This window comes from Octopus sinensis, linkage group LG17, assembly GCF_006345805.1.
Source record: "Octopus sinensis linkage group LG17, ASM634580v1, whole genome shotgun sequence".
Taxonomy (NCBI): domain Eukaryota; kingdom Metazoa; phylum Mollusca; class Cephalopoda; order Octopoda; family Octopodidae; genus Octopus; species Octopus sinensis.
Window position 1 is genome coordinate 14,545,005 of NC_043013.1, and position 17,888 is coordinate 14,562,892.

Genomic DNA, 17,888 nt, shown 5'->3' on the forward strand with positions numbered 1-17,888 from the left:
AGGAGAGGGTTGGCAACAGGGTGGGCATCTGACTGCAGAAAATCAGTCTCGACCATCTAGCCTTTACAAGCAGGGAAAAGTGGATGTTAAATAATGATGTTGATACCATTCCTGAGATTTTCAGACACGACCGCTGGAGTGAGGGTGAGATGGTGTTGAATATTAATTCTTGTTTGACTAGACTGAATTAATTGATATTAGTAACAATGGTTAATTAACATTTTTATTCCATCTTTCTATTGGATTCCTGTTAAAAATAAAATGTAGAATGTTCAAGACTTACCTCACAATCATTAGCACCATCACCACAGAAACCAGTTCCATACCTATGGGAGGAATATCAATGAAAATATTTAAATAAGCATGAGCACCATCATGTAGCTTATTGCTGCTATTAATAATAGTAATGCTATAGGCATTAACATAAGTATTAGTCTAATAATAATAATTATTATTATTATCCTTGGGAGAAAGGAGTGAGTGAATTATATTGACTCCAGTGCTTAACTGGTACTTACTGTATCAACTCCAAAAGGATAAAAGGAAAAGTTGTCATCCTTGATGGCATTTGAACTCAGAATGTACAGCTGGAAAAATGCTGCTTAGTAGTTTGTTCGAAAAAGCTATCAATTCAGAAAGCTTTCTGCCTTTTAAATTTTGGAATAAAATCAGTAGTTTTATGAGGAGGGGACAGTCAATTACATTGGTCCTAGTACACAATTGGTATTCTATTTTATCAACTACAAAAGGCTGAAAAGCAAAGTTGACCTCGGTAGGATTTGAACTCAGAACATGAAGTGCCAGAAGAAATGCTGTTAAGCATTTTGTCTGACATGCTAACAATTCTGCCAACTCACTGCCTTAGAATAATAATTTCTAAAATAGGCACAAGGCCAGAAATTGGGGAGGGCGGGAAAACAGTTAAGAAAAAATTAAGCCCAGTACTTGACAGTTGTTTTATTTTATCGACCCACGAAGGCTGAAAGGCAAAGCCAACCTAAGTAGAGTTTGAACTTAGAAAACAAATGTGATGACACCTGACAGGTGTTGCTAAATAAACAACGAAGAAAAATGGTGTTACAGTCAGAATAGTGAAGCAATAAATCCCCACATCAAGTTTCATATCTTAACAGAAACACATTATGTATTTCTATGATGTTCGAAGGGTTTTGTCATGTTATGACCACAAATGGTCGTAACTAAATATGACCAGATTTTAAAATTGTCAACTTTGCAGTACTTAAATATCTAACTTATGACATGTCTTACATGTAGGATTAAAGCAATTAGGGTTAGGGTTAGTATAATAGTATAATACAATTATGATAAATCTTTAAAATTTGAAACAGAAATTATGAGAAAACAATGCACATATTTACAATTTAAATTTTTAAATAATGAAGTATTTAATGAAATAACTGTCATCATTATTAACCTTTTTGTTACCATATTTCTGTCAAAATACACTGATATTTTATCAATTACTTTTCAAAATAATGAAGAATTTACTACTAAAACAATTGTCATTATTAAACTGGTGTTTGAAACATAAATAAACATGAAATTTTGACAGAAGGTTTTAATTTAAATCGCATTAAAACAAGAAGTTTATATCATGGTAGGAGGGGGTGGTGTCAGTGGGGTTGGTATCAAAAGAGTTAAAGAAAGTAAGAGAAGGGTTTGAGAAACATTCAAGACCATTTACAAAGGAATTTAACAGAAACTCACTCCAGTTCTTGAAATTTCTCCACTAATTGAGCCTTTTGATCCGGAGACATTCTGGCAAATATTGTTCCTCTTTCGCAGACCTTCAGAGAGAAATTCAAATTGGAATTGATCACAGTATAGGTACACCAATTATACACACACACACACTCACACATGCACATACACACACATGCATGCACACACACACACTCACACATGCACATACACACACATGCATGCGCATGCACACACACACACATCATCATCATCATCATCATCATCATCGTCGTCATCGTCAAACATCCGCTTTCCATGCTAGCATGGGTTGGACGGTTCAAGCAGGGTCTGGGAAGCCAGAAGGCTGCACCAGGCCCAGTCTGATCTGGCAGTGTTTCTACAGCTGGATGCCCTTCCTAACGCCAATCAACCAAATTCCTCGTACTATAGCCCCAAACCAACCAAAGCCTTGTGAGTGAATTTAGTTCACAGAAATTGGATGAAAACTGTCATGTGTGTATGTGTGTTTGTTCACGTTTGTGCTCACTTCTACAAAATATGCAACCTATCAGCAGTGATGTTGTCATTTCTACTATGGGAAAGAATGAACAACTGTACTCAACACTTTATTCGCAAACCTTCATTTACCAACCAACCACAACAACTGGTTCACAAGTACCCAGTCATCAAACTTCACTCACCAACATAACACAACCATTGAATCACAGACACAATATCCTCTTTCAATTGTCACCCTCTCCGTCCGGTGTGAGGAGACAGTGTAGCTGTGATCTAATAGCTGTAGCAAGTTGGTGAGAAAGTTTGTGCATCTGTGAAGTAGTGAGCATAGCAGGTTGGCAAGTGAAGATCTGAGTAAAGACACTATGTCTATGAGCCAAAGATTATAGCATCTTTGTGAGTGAAGGCATCAGGCAGTGGCTTCTGTTTCTTTATTACCCACAGGGGGCCAAAAATAGAGGGAACAAACAAGGACAGACAAATGGATTAAATCAATTACATTGACCCCAGTGCGTAACTGGTACTTAATTTATCGACCCCAAAAGGATGAAAGGCAAAGTCGACCTCGGTGGAATTTGAACTCAGAACATAATGGCAGACAAAATACGGCTACGCATTTTGCCCGGCGTGCTAATGTTTCTGCCAGGTTGCCGCATCTTCACTCACAAAGCGGTGGACTGGCAAGTAAAGGTTTGAATGATAGGTTTGTAGGTCTGCGATTCAGTGGCTGTGATATGCTTGTAACTGAAGATTTATCAATCAGTCAGATGGTCATTTATGATAAGACAAGAAGAGCTGACCTCTCAGACAGATGCCAGGAACTCAGTACTCAATATATGTATCAACAGAACCACTGAAATATCATGAGCCACATAGTCAGTCAAGGGTGTCAAGTTCAAAATTGATAGATATGATTATTTTACCTGGTTTAGTAACTGGGGAAAGTACGTCTTCAGCACAGAAAAGGCTTTACCGGACACTGCAAAGTGATACCTTTTACTGTCAGATTCACATCGAATGGAATGGTAACCCTGCAATATAAACAACAAGTGTAATGAGGAGAAATGAAAAGCAAGCAATAATAGTTAACTTTGCAGCATTATTTTCAATTCATAAACATATATAATGTGTAGCTGGTGGAATAAGTATAATTAAAAAACAAGAAAACATTATTGAAGAACATAGCTATAAAATCCTTTTGATGATATAGAAACTTAACAAGCTAATAATCTTCCTATATATAAACGGCAAAATGTCTGTCTGTGTGTGTGTGTATGTGCATGTCCTTTATACAAATCCACAATTTTTCAGTTAGAGGGCTCGCACTTTCTACGGTTATTCAAAACCGTCCAAGGGTGGTCGTGCACATCTTTACATTCCCCAGTCACCCTGCTAAGCCATTAAAAAAATCAATAGAAGTGACTTTTTTGTGAATTTTCTATCCAAAACTCAATCAAAATGCCCGAAACTTGATATGCCAATTGAATGCCAGCTAGCTGTAGGTGATTGAGCGGAGATTTGGACAGTACTCGCGTGTATGTGCGCACACACATGTACTAGCACTATGACCCAGCGTTGCCATGTCATAGTGCTAGTTTATTATAACACCTGAAAACAGAAAATCTCTTTTCTGCTTTTTCTTTCTTTTATTCTTTTTTCGATTCATCTTACTTCCTTGGCCAGCTAATTCAAGCTAGTGATTCATTTTGCTTGTAATATGTAAATGTAAGCATGTAAACACACCCAATCCAAAATGGGTACAAATTCTGGATCTTTTCGGTTTGACCGGCAGTTTTTTCTAGTGGTGTCATATGAAATTGTCACCCATAATTATAACCCTAGTATCGATCTATTGCATTTCAATTTGTTTTAGGGTTCGGGTTAGAGTTAGGGTTAGGGGTGGGGGGAAGGGTATCTTTTTTTCTTCACAAATGTAAATAAACCCAATCTGTTTCTTAAACAAGGGACATATTCATACAGCACAGAATGTTTTCACCTCAATAGACATCATTGATTGGTTGAAATTGCATAAATTGAAGAAAAAAACAACAAATATCTTACAAACTATAGAATTTTCTCAATAAAGCCAAGAGAAAAAGATGTTTTATAAACACATTCTACCAGTATACAAAGTTTAAAAGTGTTTAGTTACATGGAAATTATTTTAAAAAACTTCTGGTCAAACCGAAAAGATCCCAAATTCTTGATAATTAAAGTTCTTACAGCAAATAACATTCATACATAATTCTGATGAGTCTAATTTGGTTTGTGCCATTTCAGTGACACCTCAAGAATCAACAGCTGCACATATTTTTGCAATAATATAGCCATATTGATGACCTCGAATTTAGATGAAACAAAGGCTTTCTCATTTAAGTCTTTTTGTTTGTAGCAGAAAAAATTCTACAGAAACATGTATTTGATAAAACAAGCAATCTCTGAAATTACTAACTTGTCTGAAAGACAATATATTAAGAAATTCTCTTCAACATCGTCATTTGACTAATTTTATATGTGTGTATATGACAGACTTCCACACAGTATTAATCAACCAAATTCACTCATACTGGTCGGCCCATGACTATAGATACCCAATGCTCTAACCACTGAGCCATGCACCTTCACATGCACCGCTTTACAAGGGATAAAAACCAGATTAAGTAAATTGCAAAATAATAATAAAAACACATATATATTTGGTATAATTTTCTAGATGGTGTAATTTAATTGTTCATTTTGAATTGATAAAAGGTGTCTTTTTTCTAATTTATATATATATATATATATATATATATATACCACAACTAGGTGAACTGAAGTAAAGTAGAGTCAACTGTCCTGTTCGTGTACACAAAAAAATTACAATTAATAATAAACAATAAAGTAATATGTTAAATGAAACTGCTGGAGAAGAACGATGTCACAGAATGCAGTCTAATGAATTATGATTTAATAACAGACAGCAATATAATAACTGATCAGTAAACATACTAATATATGATATGGTGTGATATGACATGAAGTGATATTATGATAAAGTGATATGACATAGCCACAACAAGGTTCAGCCCTTGTGGGAGTGTGGTGTGGTGACTTCTGTGCTTCAATGACTGATAGATGTGCCAGTGGAGTGCAAGCTCTTGGTAGCACCTCCAATGTTCAGCAGGTCAAGGGGTAGAATAAAGGGCAAAGATCCCCTTCAGTCATGAAGGACCATGGAGTTGCACCTAGAAAGTTCTTCTCTGAGGCACAAGTCCAGGCAAGGTTGTTTTATGGGAGACTAGCAGTCATCCATGCATACCAGCCTCCCCTCTTCATCCCACTGATGTTATCCAAGGGAAAGGCAAAGGATCCGATACAGCTTGGCACCAGTGACATCACAACTCATTTCTACAGCTGAGTTAACTGGAGCAACGTGAAATATAATGTCTTGCTCAAAAACACAACACACAACCTGGTCTAGGAACTGAACTCACTATCTCATGAGTGTGAGCCCAATGCTCTAACCACTGAGCCATGCATCTTCACATGCACCTCTTTACAAGGGATAAAACCAGACTAATATGGACCACTTCTTCCCAGAGGCAAAAATGGATTTGCGTAGGGCCAACACCCTTATCTATAAAAAAACAAAATTACAGAAGCATCGATGACATTTCAAAACCAAGACCTGGGAGAGGAAAGTCTTGCTCAAGGAAGATAACCCGGAGTTGAGAACAATGGAGGAATGTTGCCAAAGGTTTATGCTCCATAGGGAACAAAGCACTTAACCCTTGTGTTATCATATTTCTGCTGAAACACAATGTCTTCATCATCATCGTTTAACGTCGGCTTTCCATGCTAGCATGGGTTGGATGAATGACTGAGGGTTGGCGAACCAGATGGCTGCACCAGGCTTCAATCTTGATCTGGCAGAGTTTCTACAGCTGGATGCCCTTCCTAACGCCAACCACTCCGAGAGTGTAGTGGGTGCTTTTACATGCCACCAGCACGGGGGCCAGTCAGGCAGTACTGGCAACAACCTTGCTCGAATCTTTTACACATGCCACCGGCACAGGTGCCAATAAGGCGATGCTGGTAACGATCACACTCGAATGGTGTCTTTTACGTGCCACCAGCATGGAGGCCAGATAGCCACTCTGACAACAATCACGCTTGGATGGTGCTCTTAATACCCTACTAGCATGGGGCTCGAGTGCCAGTAAGGCGACGCAGGTAAAGATCACACTCAAATGGTGCCTTTTAAGTGCCATTTCAATTAACTTTGAAAAATAATGAAGAATTCAATGAAATAACTGTCATTATTAAGCCAGCATTTGGAATAGAATTTAAAATGAAATTTTGATGAAAAGTGTTAATTTAGATAATTTTAAGGCAGGAAGTTTTTATCATAGTAGCAGAGGCAATCTTGGGTTAAGTAAGATATGATATGATGTGATATGACAGGGATATAACATGAAGTGATTTTTACATCAGTGTGCTATGACACAGTGATATAAATGCTGTCAATAAACAGTTGACTTGCAGTTATAAAATATTTCATTCCGAACCTAACTAGAACACAATCAAAATTATATGGTTAAGATTATATCTTGAATTAGTAAAGCAACCACAATCAAGTTAAAAACATTAAAAAAGAATACCAGGTTCAATCCCAACTATTGCTGACAAAATGGAAAAAATCATATAAATATCAATGTGTACTAACATCTTCTCTACCTTTATTTATCACATGAAAGAGAGATAAAGTCTACTTAATGATGAAGCTATCCAGGAGTTTTTAGAGCAACAAACTATACTTCACTCCAAAGTGTCCTTGGGTTATATAGCTATGACTGGATTTGAACCTAGCACAGTAGGTGAGTAATGTAATATCCATTAGATAATGCCATTGTTACAGATGCTTACAACAGTAAGTTAACTCTATGTAGTACTAATTTACTTCCAGGTAAACTATATCAACACATGAAACCTATTTATGACCAGGTGGACAGCACTTTCTCGTGGTACCTATTTGCAGTTAAGTGGATTACATCTTTTCATGATATTGAAGTTATTTACAGCAAGGTGAAGTGTACACTGTAGTGATATCTATTTAGAGCTAGATGGACAGTGTGTCCCTATGGTCCCCTACAGTATGCAGAGTGGGATTGAACCTGCTTTGCTAGTTTTAAATGGTTAACTTCTAAACATGGTCTATTGTCTATCTACTGTAAAGCACACAAAGTTATAATGTCAGTTAGTAAATAAAAGAAAAAGAAATATTAAAGGTTTATATCATCATCATCATCATTTAACATCCGTTTTCCATGCTAGCATGGGTTGGACGGTTTTATATATATATATATATATATATATATATATGCATACACATATACACACACATATATGTATATATATATATATATATATATAATGTGGTGTATGTATGTATGTGAGTGTATTTATATTTATCTATATATATACATACATACACACACATGTATTGTATGAATGGTAGATTAGTAGCACTATAATTATCATCATTATCAAATCTAAACATCTACTAAGCCAGGCACCTCAGATTATGACACTAGTTGTCTCTAAAAAGCAATTAGTATTTTCCACCAGAAAAGCAAATAAAATTATATAAAAGTAAAAATTCAAAATACCCTGCAATTAAAACAATATTAATAAGGATAATCCTTTCTACTATAGGTACAAGGACAGAAATTTTGGGAGAAGGGGGGGGGGGCTAATTAATTACATCAACCCCAGTGCTCAACTGGTACATATTTTATCAACCCTGAGAAGATGAAAGGCAAAGCTGACCTCAAGAGCATTCGGACATAAAAATTAAAAGAAATGCCACCAGGCATTTTGTCCAGTGTGGGAACAATCCTGCCAGTTTGTCAACTTAATGTCGCTCGGTGGCTGATGATATGTGCATCTCTGATCATGTGCAGAAGTAGTGGGGGAGCATCATAGCCATGTGTTGAGAGGAATTCTTTAGGGTTTGAATAATTCACCTCTGGAAATATTGGTGTTTCATTCAACATCCTTAAACAAATCTTACACAAGGATTTTTTGAGTAGGATGGGTTACTCAACCCAAAGAAAATTTTAACTGGGCCCCACCTGCAAGATCATGTGCAGTTTACCTTGATTTGAGATCATATGGTTGTGATGCATGTGCCTGGTGCACCCTTATCAGATGGGTAGTCATGATGGGTATAATGGGCTTAATATATTTGTACCCCAGCTTCACTTTGATGACATGCATTGCTCTCTCACTCAATAATAACTGTCAGGGTGACACAAGACTTTTGATGATACATCTTGCATATTTGGAAAAAGTGAGAGCTACTTCACTCTAGAACAAAGTTTTAACTCAGTTCTATATTTATGTCCACGGGCATATGGCGTTGTGGCTAAGAGCGCAGGCTACTAACCCCAAGATTCCAAGTTCGATTCCAAGCAGTGATCTGAACAACAACAATAATAACAATAATAATAATAATAATAATAATAATAATAATAATAATAATAATAATAACAACAACAACAACATTGAAAAATACCTTAGGAATGAGAACCCAGGTTCGAAATTTCCTCAAGACACCTGAAGAAGGTTTGGAGGGTATATCAGCCGAAACATTGTGTTAACAACAAACAAGATGAGGACAAATATCCGTCAAATGTAAATAATGTACATAAGGTTTTAACTGTTGATCACATTTCTCACCTGCTAATGTGAGAACATGAAGGCCCAGGCACCCAGAATAAATGTCAGCAACAGATGAAAGGCTGATTAAGAGTAGTGAGTAGCCCTTGAGGACTGACCTCCTGAGCGTTTGATTGATGGTATTAAATGTGGTGAGAGAGGTTATATTTCTGACATCTGAAGAAGCATATAGTTAGTATACATATATATATATTCTGCATTGTTATAAAATATGGGGATCCCAGGGTCAATGAAATCTCTCTATATATAAACGGCAGTTTGTCTGTCTGTGTGTGTGGCTGTCAGGTTGTACCCTCACCCTGACCACGGCTTTCAACCGATTCTGATGAAACTTGACACACACATAGCCCAATGTCATAATTCAAAACTAACACAGCGAAAATTTTGAAAAGTTCCCCCAGTTCTGAAAAAAATTGATAAATTCAACACGGGTTGAGAATCTAAGCTTTTCATATGCAACACATTTTCTGTTGTAGTTTTCGCAACTTGCAATCGGGAGACAGCTAGGAACATCGTATACATAGAAGTATTCGAGTGAAGAGAAGACATTGCAACCTACACATGCGCCTTCGTTCCCTAGAGGGAAAGAACTAGATTGGGATTAGTCGTTGCCTACTAGGGGCTCTTACATACCCGGGTAACGCCGGGCTATGCTGCTAGTAAATCAATATAAGGATGTAACTAAATACCTCTATACATTTTATTTGATGCTCAATCAATCCACAGCCCTATAAATAACCCTGCCACCTTACCCAAAAACTAATGCTGCTCCCGCTTAAACCAATCTTGCCACCTTACTTCACTCTAACCAATCCTACCAACCCCTCCCATCCAACTGTGTCACCTACCTCTAACAATCTAATTGTAATAACCAATCTAATTATATAGAATATAGACATATTGTCCACAAATGGTATTCTTGTTTTGTTTTTGTTTTTGTGTTGTATGGCATGATACATTGCTGATGAATCGAGGAGCTTTAAGGTTCAAAAATAGCTACAAGGAATTCATACAAAAATATGGAAAAAAATAACTTGATTAAAAAGTTTAAGAAAGAAAGAAAGGCAGTTGTGTTTTCAATACATGTAGAAAATATTAAAATAAAACATTTTCATATACACACACACATACACATATATTTGAATATGTAAACATACATAGATACTCGCATAAACACACATGCATGTACACATATATTTATAGAAAAAGTTTGACAAAATGCTAGAAAAAGCATGCAAAGTACTTGAACCATGCCTGTAGATGCCGAAACCAAAAACTAAATAAATAAACATATCAAATAAAATAATGATAATAAAAAAAAATGTTAATAATATTATCATTATTAATAAGAAGGCAACAAGCTGGTAGAATCACGACTGTGCTACAGTAAATTCTTAGCAATATTTCTTCCAGGTCGAAATGCGTAGCCATATTTCGTCTGCCGTTACGTTCTGAGTTCAAATTCCACCGAAGTCAACTTTGCCTTTCGGGGTCGATTAATTAAGTACCAGTTACGCACTGGGGTCGATGTAATCGACTTAATCCGTTTGTCTGTCCTTGTTTGTCCCCTCTGTGTTTAGCCCCTTGCGGGTAGTAAAGAAATTAATATTTTTTGCAGGTCTTTATTTTCAGAGTTCAAATTCTGTTGATGTCAACGTGGCCTTTGAGTGATATAATTGACTTACCTGCTCCCTTCAAAATTGCTGGTTTGTGCTGGAATCAGAAAAAAAGGCACCCAGGCTGGTGACATGTTAAAGGCACCTGTGTTGGTAATATGTTAACGACAGCCATGTTGGTGACACATAAAAGACACTCAGCAGACACTATGGAGTGGTTGGCATTAGGAAGGGCATCCAGCCATAGAAACCAAACCAAAACAGAAGGGAGCCTCGTGCAGCTCTCAATCTTACCAGTTCTAGCCAACCATCTAACCCATGTGAGCATCGAAAACAGACACTAAATGAAGATGATGATGATGATGAATAATGTTAATACACAATAAGAAGAGCACGATGCAGCAAGTTTATTGAACTGAACAATATTTTGACAGTATGTCTGTCTGTGTGTCCGTGAGTTTAAAAGGACAAATGAAACCCAGGTCCATGCATAGCACGTCAGGTCAACGATGGGAAGGATGGCTTCCCTTTGCAAATACTGATAGGGCACAGAAAGTGTGTCAATAGCCAGCTGGAGAAGATGTTCTCCTGGGGCTACAAGCTACAGTAGCATCCATCCTTAGTGGTTAGCCACATTTAAGTGGTAAATATACTTCACATTGTTGTGCAGCTACTGTTTATACCTCGTTCAGAGATTTATTATTGAAAAATATATAGAAATGCAGAAATTCAAAATTTTAACAAGAACATCCAGCACACTCCTCTCTAGACAGAACAATGCTCTTCTTATTGGGTCTTTTTATCTTCATGAAGAGTTATGTCAATCTTCATAAAATTTGTTAATGTTAATAAAAATCCTTTTTTTTTCTGATTTTGGCACAAGGCCACCAATTTTGAGGGGAGGGGGGTCAAGCTGATTACATCCACTCAAGTTCTTTACATGCACTTATTTTATCAACCCTAAACGGATGAAATGGCAAAGACAACCTCAGTGGAATTTGAACTCAGAATGTAAAGAACTGGAAGAAATGCTACTAAGCATTTTGTTCGATGTGCAAACAATTCTGCCAGCTCACAATAATAATAATAATAATAATAATAATAATAATAATAATAATAATAATCCTTTCTACTATAGGCACAAGGCCTGGATTTTTGTGGGGAGGAGGCAATCGATCATACCAACCCTAGTACTTGACTGGTACTTAATTTATTGACCCAAAAGGATGAAAGGCGAAGCTGACATCAGTGGAATTTGAACTCAGAATGTAGCAACAGAAGAAATACTGCGAAGCACTTGCTCGGCATGCTAACTATTCTGCCAGCTTGCCACCATAATAGTAATAATAACAAAATAATGAAAATAAACACAAAATTAACAAAAAATATAAACTAAATGAAAAAGAAATCAATCAAAATCAAACAAAAACATATAAAAAAAAACATACAAAATTCTTGAAAACAAAAAAGAAAAATGCCAAGGATGCAGTCAGTGCTAGAAGGTAGAGAAAGCTCACCCACCTGTTCTTGGGTTTCATTAAACAGAAGAAGAGGACAATTCTGAAAAACACAAAGCCGAGGAGGATGTTTTCTTAACATGCTGCATATCCACTCTTCCCAGGGACCTGGGGTGGATAAGGGCGGAGCAGAGGAGAGGGAGAGAGAGAGAGAGAAAGAAGAAATAGGGGAATTGGTGTCATTGTTTTAGCCCCAGGAACAGTCGTGACCAAGTGGAACTCTGATCAAAGATGTTCCAACCATGACCATTTCATCTTTTATTCAATGTATTTAAGACTACATTATCTAACTGGTTTATTAATACTAATTAATACTAATTATTTATTACTGCTCAATAGTTACTATTAGTGGCTATAATTTGTATATTGTTTAACCCCAGGTAGAGTCCTGATCAAGCAAAACTGTGATCAAAGATGTTCCAGCTACAACCATTTCATCTTTTATTTGATGTATTTACAACTACATTCCTTAATATAGAGTTATTAACATTAATTATTACTAATTGCTTATTACTACTTATTAGTATTAGTGGCTAGTTTGTGACTTGTTTAGCCCAGGTCTTTTCTAGTGCGTGGAGACACATGGCTTAGTGGTTAGGGAGTTAGACTTACAATTGTAAGATTGAGGTTTCAATTCCTGGACCAGGCGATGTGTTGTGTTCTTGAGCAAAACACTTCTCAATGTATGTATGTATGTGTGTATACCATCACCATCATCGCCATCATTTGAATGTCTACTTTTCCAAAGCTTACATGGAGAAGATGGATCTTTAATCAAGACAGAATTTCCTCTAGCTGGATGCTCTTCTTGTTCCCAAACTTCACATGTTTCCAAGTTAGGAAATACTTCCCTCATGGCCAGACAAGTTTTTACAGAAGAATGGGAAAGGTAGACTATATAATGCCTGTATGTGAACAGCTATGCTACACAGCAGTGAAACATGGGCTGTGGCCGCCAAGGACAAGCATAGGCTTGAAAGAAATGAAGCTAGCATGCTTCGCTGGATGTACAATGTCAGTATGCATGTACAACAGAGTGTAGCATCTTGAGAGAAAGGCTAGGCATAAGAGGCATCAGATGTGGTGTGCAATAGAGACGACTGCACTGGTATGGCTATGTGATGTGCATGGATGAGGACAGCTGTGTAAAGAAGTGCTGATCTTTAACTGTGGAGGGAAACTACGGTAGAGGTAAACCCAAGAAGACATGGGACAAGGAGGTGAAGCATGATCTTCAAATGTTGGCCTCATGAAGGCAATGACTAGTGACCAAGACCTTTGGTGATATACTGTGCTTGAGAAGAACCATCAAGCCAAGTGAAGCCATAATCATGGCAGATACTGGTGTTGTGCCACTGGCACATAAAAACACCTATTACACTCTTGGAGTGGTTGACGTTAGGAAAGGCACCAGCCATAGAAACCATGTCAAATCAGACTGGAGCCTGGTGCAGCCCCTCAGCTTGCCAGCCCTGGTCAAACCATCCAACCTATGCCAGCATGGACAACAAACATTAAAGGCTGATGATGATGAATGAGAACAATTGACACCACTTGTATGACGATCACACTTCTTTACAACTGTCACACAACATGAAGACAGGTGTACACAAGCACACACACTATCAGCTGCATTCCATGCTGACATGGGTTGAACAGTTTGACAAGATCTAAGAGTTCAAGGGCTAAATCATGCTTTATTGTCTGCTTTGGCATGGTTTCTATGGCTGGATGCCTTTCAATAAAAATATATATATATATATATAAAATACAAAAATGGGATAAGAACACAAAACATCCAGACAGTCGGTACAAAGAAAACAAGGATGGGTCATTCAGAGTTTTTTTTCCTCAGTCGAGTACCAGATTATCTTTGCGATTTCAGCTGGTTATACTCATTATTTGCTCCAATCTGGCCAGCCCCAAGGAAAAACTAAGCTAAGAGTATTAGATTCCTTGGCAGAAAGCAGCAAATGTAAATGAAAACAAGGACGAAAAAAACGGAGAAATGTTACACAAATACAAATGCAAATAACAGGACATAACAACAGGTGTCTTTCAACTAAGGATGAATTAAATTAAGCTGGCGTGTGTGGAAGTAAAGCCTTACGGCAGGGACATAAGGTTTGACAGGCACAGGGAGGAATATAGATGTTGCATGGTTTTCTTTCAGTTCCAGCTTACGTCAACTAAATTTCACTCTTGGTGGAATTTGAACTTGAAATATAAAACTAGAAGAAACGCCACTAAGCATTTTGTCTGGTGTACTTACAACTCTACTAGCTTGCTACAGTAGTAGTAGTAGTAGTAGCAGCAGCACCAGCAGCAGCAGCAGTACTACTACTACTACTACTACTGCTAATTTTGGGACAAGGCCAGTAACTCGATTACATTAACCTGGGTATATGAATGGTACTTTATTTTATCAGTCTTGAAAGGATGACAGGCAAAGCTGACTTTGGTTGTATTTGAACTCAGAATGTAAAGAGCGGGAAGAAATGCTGCTCAGCAGTTTGTATGGTTTGTTAATGATCCTGCAAGATCACCATCTTCATTATTATTATTATTAATAATAATAACAACAACAATTCTTTCCACTATATGCACTAGGTATGAAATATTGCAGAGGGGTGCTAGTCAATGACATTAATCCCAGTGCTTAACTTGCAATTATTCCATAAACTCCAAAAGGATAAAAGGCAAAGTTGACCCTAGTGGCAATTGAACTCAGAATGCAATGGCAGGCAAAATACTGCTAAATGTTTTGCCTGACATGCTAACAATTCTGCCAGCTTGCCACCTTAATAACAATAACAATAATAATAATAATAATAATAATAATAATAATAATAATAATAATGGTTTCAAATTTTGGCACAAGGCCAATAAGTTCAGGGAAGGGGGTAAGTCAATTAAATTGACCCCATTGCTCAACTGGTACTTATTTTACTGACCCCAAAAAGATGAAAGGCAAAGTCATCCTCAGTGGAGTTTGAACTTAGACTGTGAGATGGATGAAATACTAATGGTCCTGCCAGCTCACTGACTTTCTACTATAGTCACAAGGCCTGAAATTTTGGGAAAGCAGGTAAGTTGATTACATTGACCCCAGTACTCAGCTGGTACTTAATTATCAACCCGAAAAAGATGAAAGGCAAAGTCAACCTCAGCAGAATTTGAACCAGGATGTAAAGACAGACGAAATGCCACGAAGCATTTTGCCCAGCATGCTAACAATTCTGCCAGCTTGATGCCATAATCATCATCATCATCATCATCGTTTAGCGTCCGCTTTCCATGCTAGCATGGGTTGGACGGGTCAACTGGGGTCTGTGAAGCTGGAAGGCTTCGTCAGGCCCAGTCAGATCTGGCAGTGTTTCTACGGCTGGATGCCCTTCCTAACGCCAACCACTCCACGAGTGTAGTGGGTGTTTTTTACGTGCCACCTGCACAGGTGCCAGACAGAGCTGGCGAACGGCCACGAACGGATGGTGCTTTTACGTGTCACCGGCACGGGGCCAGGCGATGCTGGCAACGGACACGAACGGATGGTGCTTTTACATGCCACCGACACGGGGCCAGACAGATAATAATAATAATAATAATAATAATAATAATAATAATTCTTTCTACTATAAGCACAAGGCTAAAAGTTTTAAGGGGAGGAGCTAGTCAATTGCTTGGACACTCAAATGATACTTATTTTATCAACCTTGAAAAGATGAATGACAAAGCCAACTTTGGTAACATTTGAACTCAAACCATAAAACTGGAAAATATGTCACCAAGCACTTTATCCAGCATGTTAACTATTCTGCTAGCTTACTGCCATAATTAATGATATTTGTTTCAGATTTTGGCAGAAAGGTCAGTAATTTAAAGGAAGTGGGTAATTCAATTACATCAACCCCCAGTGTTCAAGTGGTACTTATTTTATTGACACTGAAATAATAACAATAATAATAATAATAATAATAATAATAATAATAATAAACTTTTAGAAATCAATTTTTCTTTCTTGGAACCCAAGGACAAAGGGAAATCAATGCAAAGCAGAGAAACAATCAGAGAAAATGGAATAAATTGAAGACATACGGATACAAGACTGATGTGGGAGGAAAGGAAAAAATTTGAAAATCTTCATACAGAGAAAAAGAGTGTTGGTGGGGAAAACAAAGAGTGTAGGTAATTAAGGTACACAGAGAGTAAAAGAGGATGGGTTGGTAAAAGGGGCTGGCTCTTGGATGAAAAAAAGGCAAGTATAGATAATGGATAGAATGGGGATGCGGAGAGTAAAATATACGGTATAGATGGAGATATAAAGAGGGCATATAGTTAAAGTGGAGTATGCAGAGAGAAAAAGATGATGGACAGAGGGATACAGAGAAAATAGAGTCAATGGGGGAATGCAAAAAGTAAAAGAAAGGAAAGGACAAGCGGATGAAACAAGGAGTACAGCTGATGAAATAAAATGCAGAGAACAACAGGAGTGAAATAATTAAATAATTGCACAGAATATCAATGTGAAAAGAATGGTACATTGTATGGGTGCAGTTCATGTTTGTGTGCGTATGTGGTGTATATGTATATCTTTGTGTGTGTGAGTGTATGTGTCTATATATCGGTATGCGTAGTTACCTCTTGATCAGATTCACTGAGAGAGTCATCTGTGACGGACTCAGATTGTTCCCAATGGATCTGAGCTTCCTGGCCATCTTCTGGAGGTGAGGCGTTAACGATGATCACATTTTCTTTTGGCTTCACCATTCCACAGTTCCTAGCAACACTGACAGCTGTCAGAATCATATCTCCTGAAATATTTAGAAACATATGTATACATGCATAAATACACACACACACACACACACACACACACACACACACACACATATATACACACAAACATACACTCACACACACGTGTGTGTGTGTGTGCATGTATTTATACACACATATACATACACATATGTACAAATGCATATGCATATACACACATACTTAGGTGTAAACATACACGCATACATAGAAGAATACACATACATAGGTATACACACACATACATATATATATATAAAGTTAATCCAAACATGAAAGCACAAAAAAGCACAACAACGCGAAGACGTGGAACAAATATAGTATTATTGGACGCTCAGGAAAGAAGGAGGGTTTAACGTTTTAAGCAGAGCTCTTCGTCGGAAACACAGGAAAAAGAAAGATCCAGAGAAGGGAAGACAGAGGAAAAAAAATCGCCAACGGTACACACGCAGTCACATTTTGAATGACCGGAAGAAAATATACATATGCACATGTACTTAGATGAACACACACACAGATGTGTATGCTGTCTAAGTTGACTGGGGCTTGCCGACAAACAGAACACAAAGTTCTAGTCAACTTGATATTCATAGTAAACTTGACTCTGATAAAGAGAGAAAAGTCAAATTTATTGTGAACATCAACACCACCACCACCACCAAAACAACAACAACAACAGCAACAGCAGTAATAATAATAAATCCTACCTGTCACCATCACTGAGCGAATATTTGCAGCTTGCAAAGTCTTGATGACTGGTGCTGACTCTGGTTTCAAGGTATTCTTCATTATAAGCAATCCCAGGAAGTTTAAATTATGTTCCACTTTCTCACTGAAAATGGTCAATGAAACAAAACATAAATTTCAAAAAAACAAAAAAGATCAATTCTTGCTAATAATCATTAATCAGAAACTTTCACATAATGACATAACGCACTCAACCGTAAACAGAGAGGTACCAAATATGGTTCTCTTTAGTGGCTTGCTGGCTACT

The 17,888-nt window shown here is 37.4% G+C and overlaps 1 protein-coding gene across 5 annotated transcripts in view; it reads right to left on the bottom strand.

Moving 5' to 3' along the window:
- LOC115221082 (probable cation-transporting ATPase 13A3) overlaps nt 1–17,888 on the bottom strand; it is a 125,637-nt gene that overhangs the window by 13,541 nt on the left and 94,208 nt on the right. For 4 of the 5 annotated variants that reach the window (XM_029791298.2, XM_029791296.2, XM_029791299.2 and 1 more), the window contains 6 exons: nt 17,602–17,726; nt 16,718–16,890; nt 12,084–12,122; nt 3,147–3,254; nt 1,729–1,808; nt 284–326 (listed from right to left, as the gene is read on the bottom strand). In XM_029791298.2, the coding sequence (XP_029647158.1) occupies nt 284–326; nt 1,729–1,808; nt 3,147–3,254; nt 12,084–12,122; nt 16,718–16,890; nt 17,602–17,726 (568 nt within the window). The remainder of the gene's footprint in view (nt 1–283; nt 327–1,728; nt 1,809–3,146; nt 3,255–12,083; nt 12,123–16,717; nt 16,891–17,601; nt 17,727–17,888) is intronic. The other variant, XM_029791297.2, reaches the window with a different exon arrangement.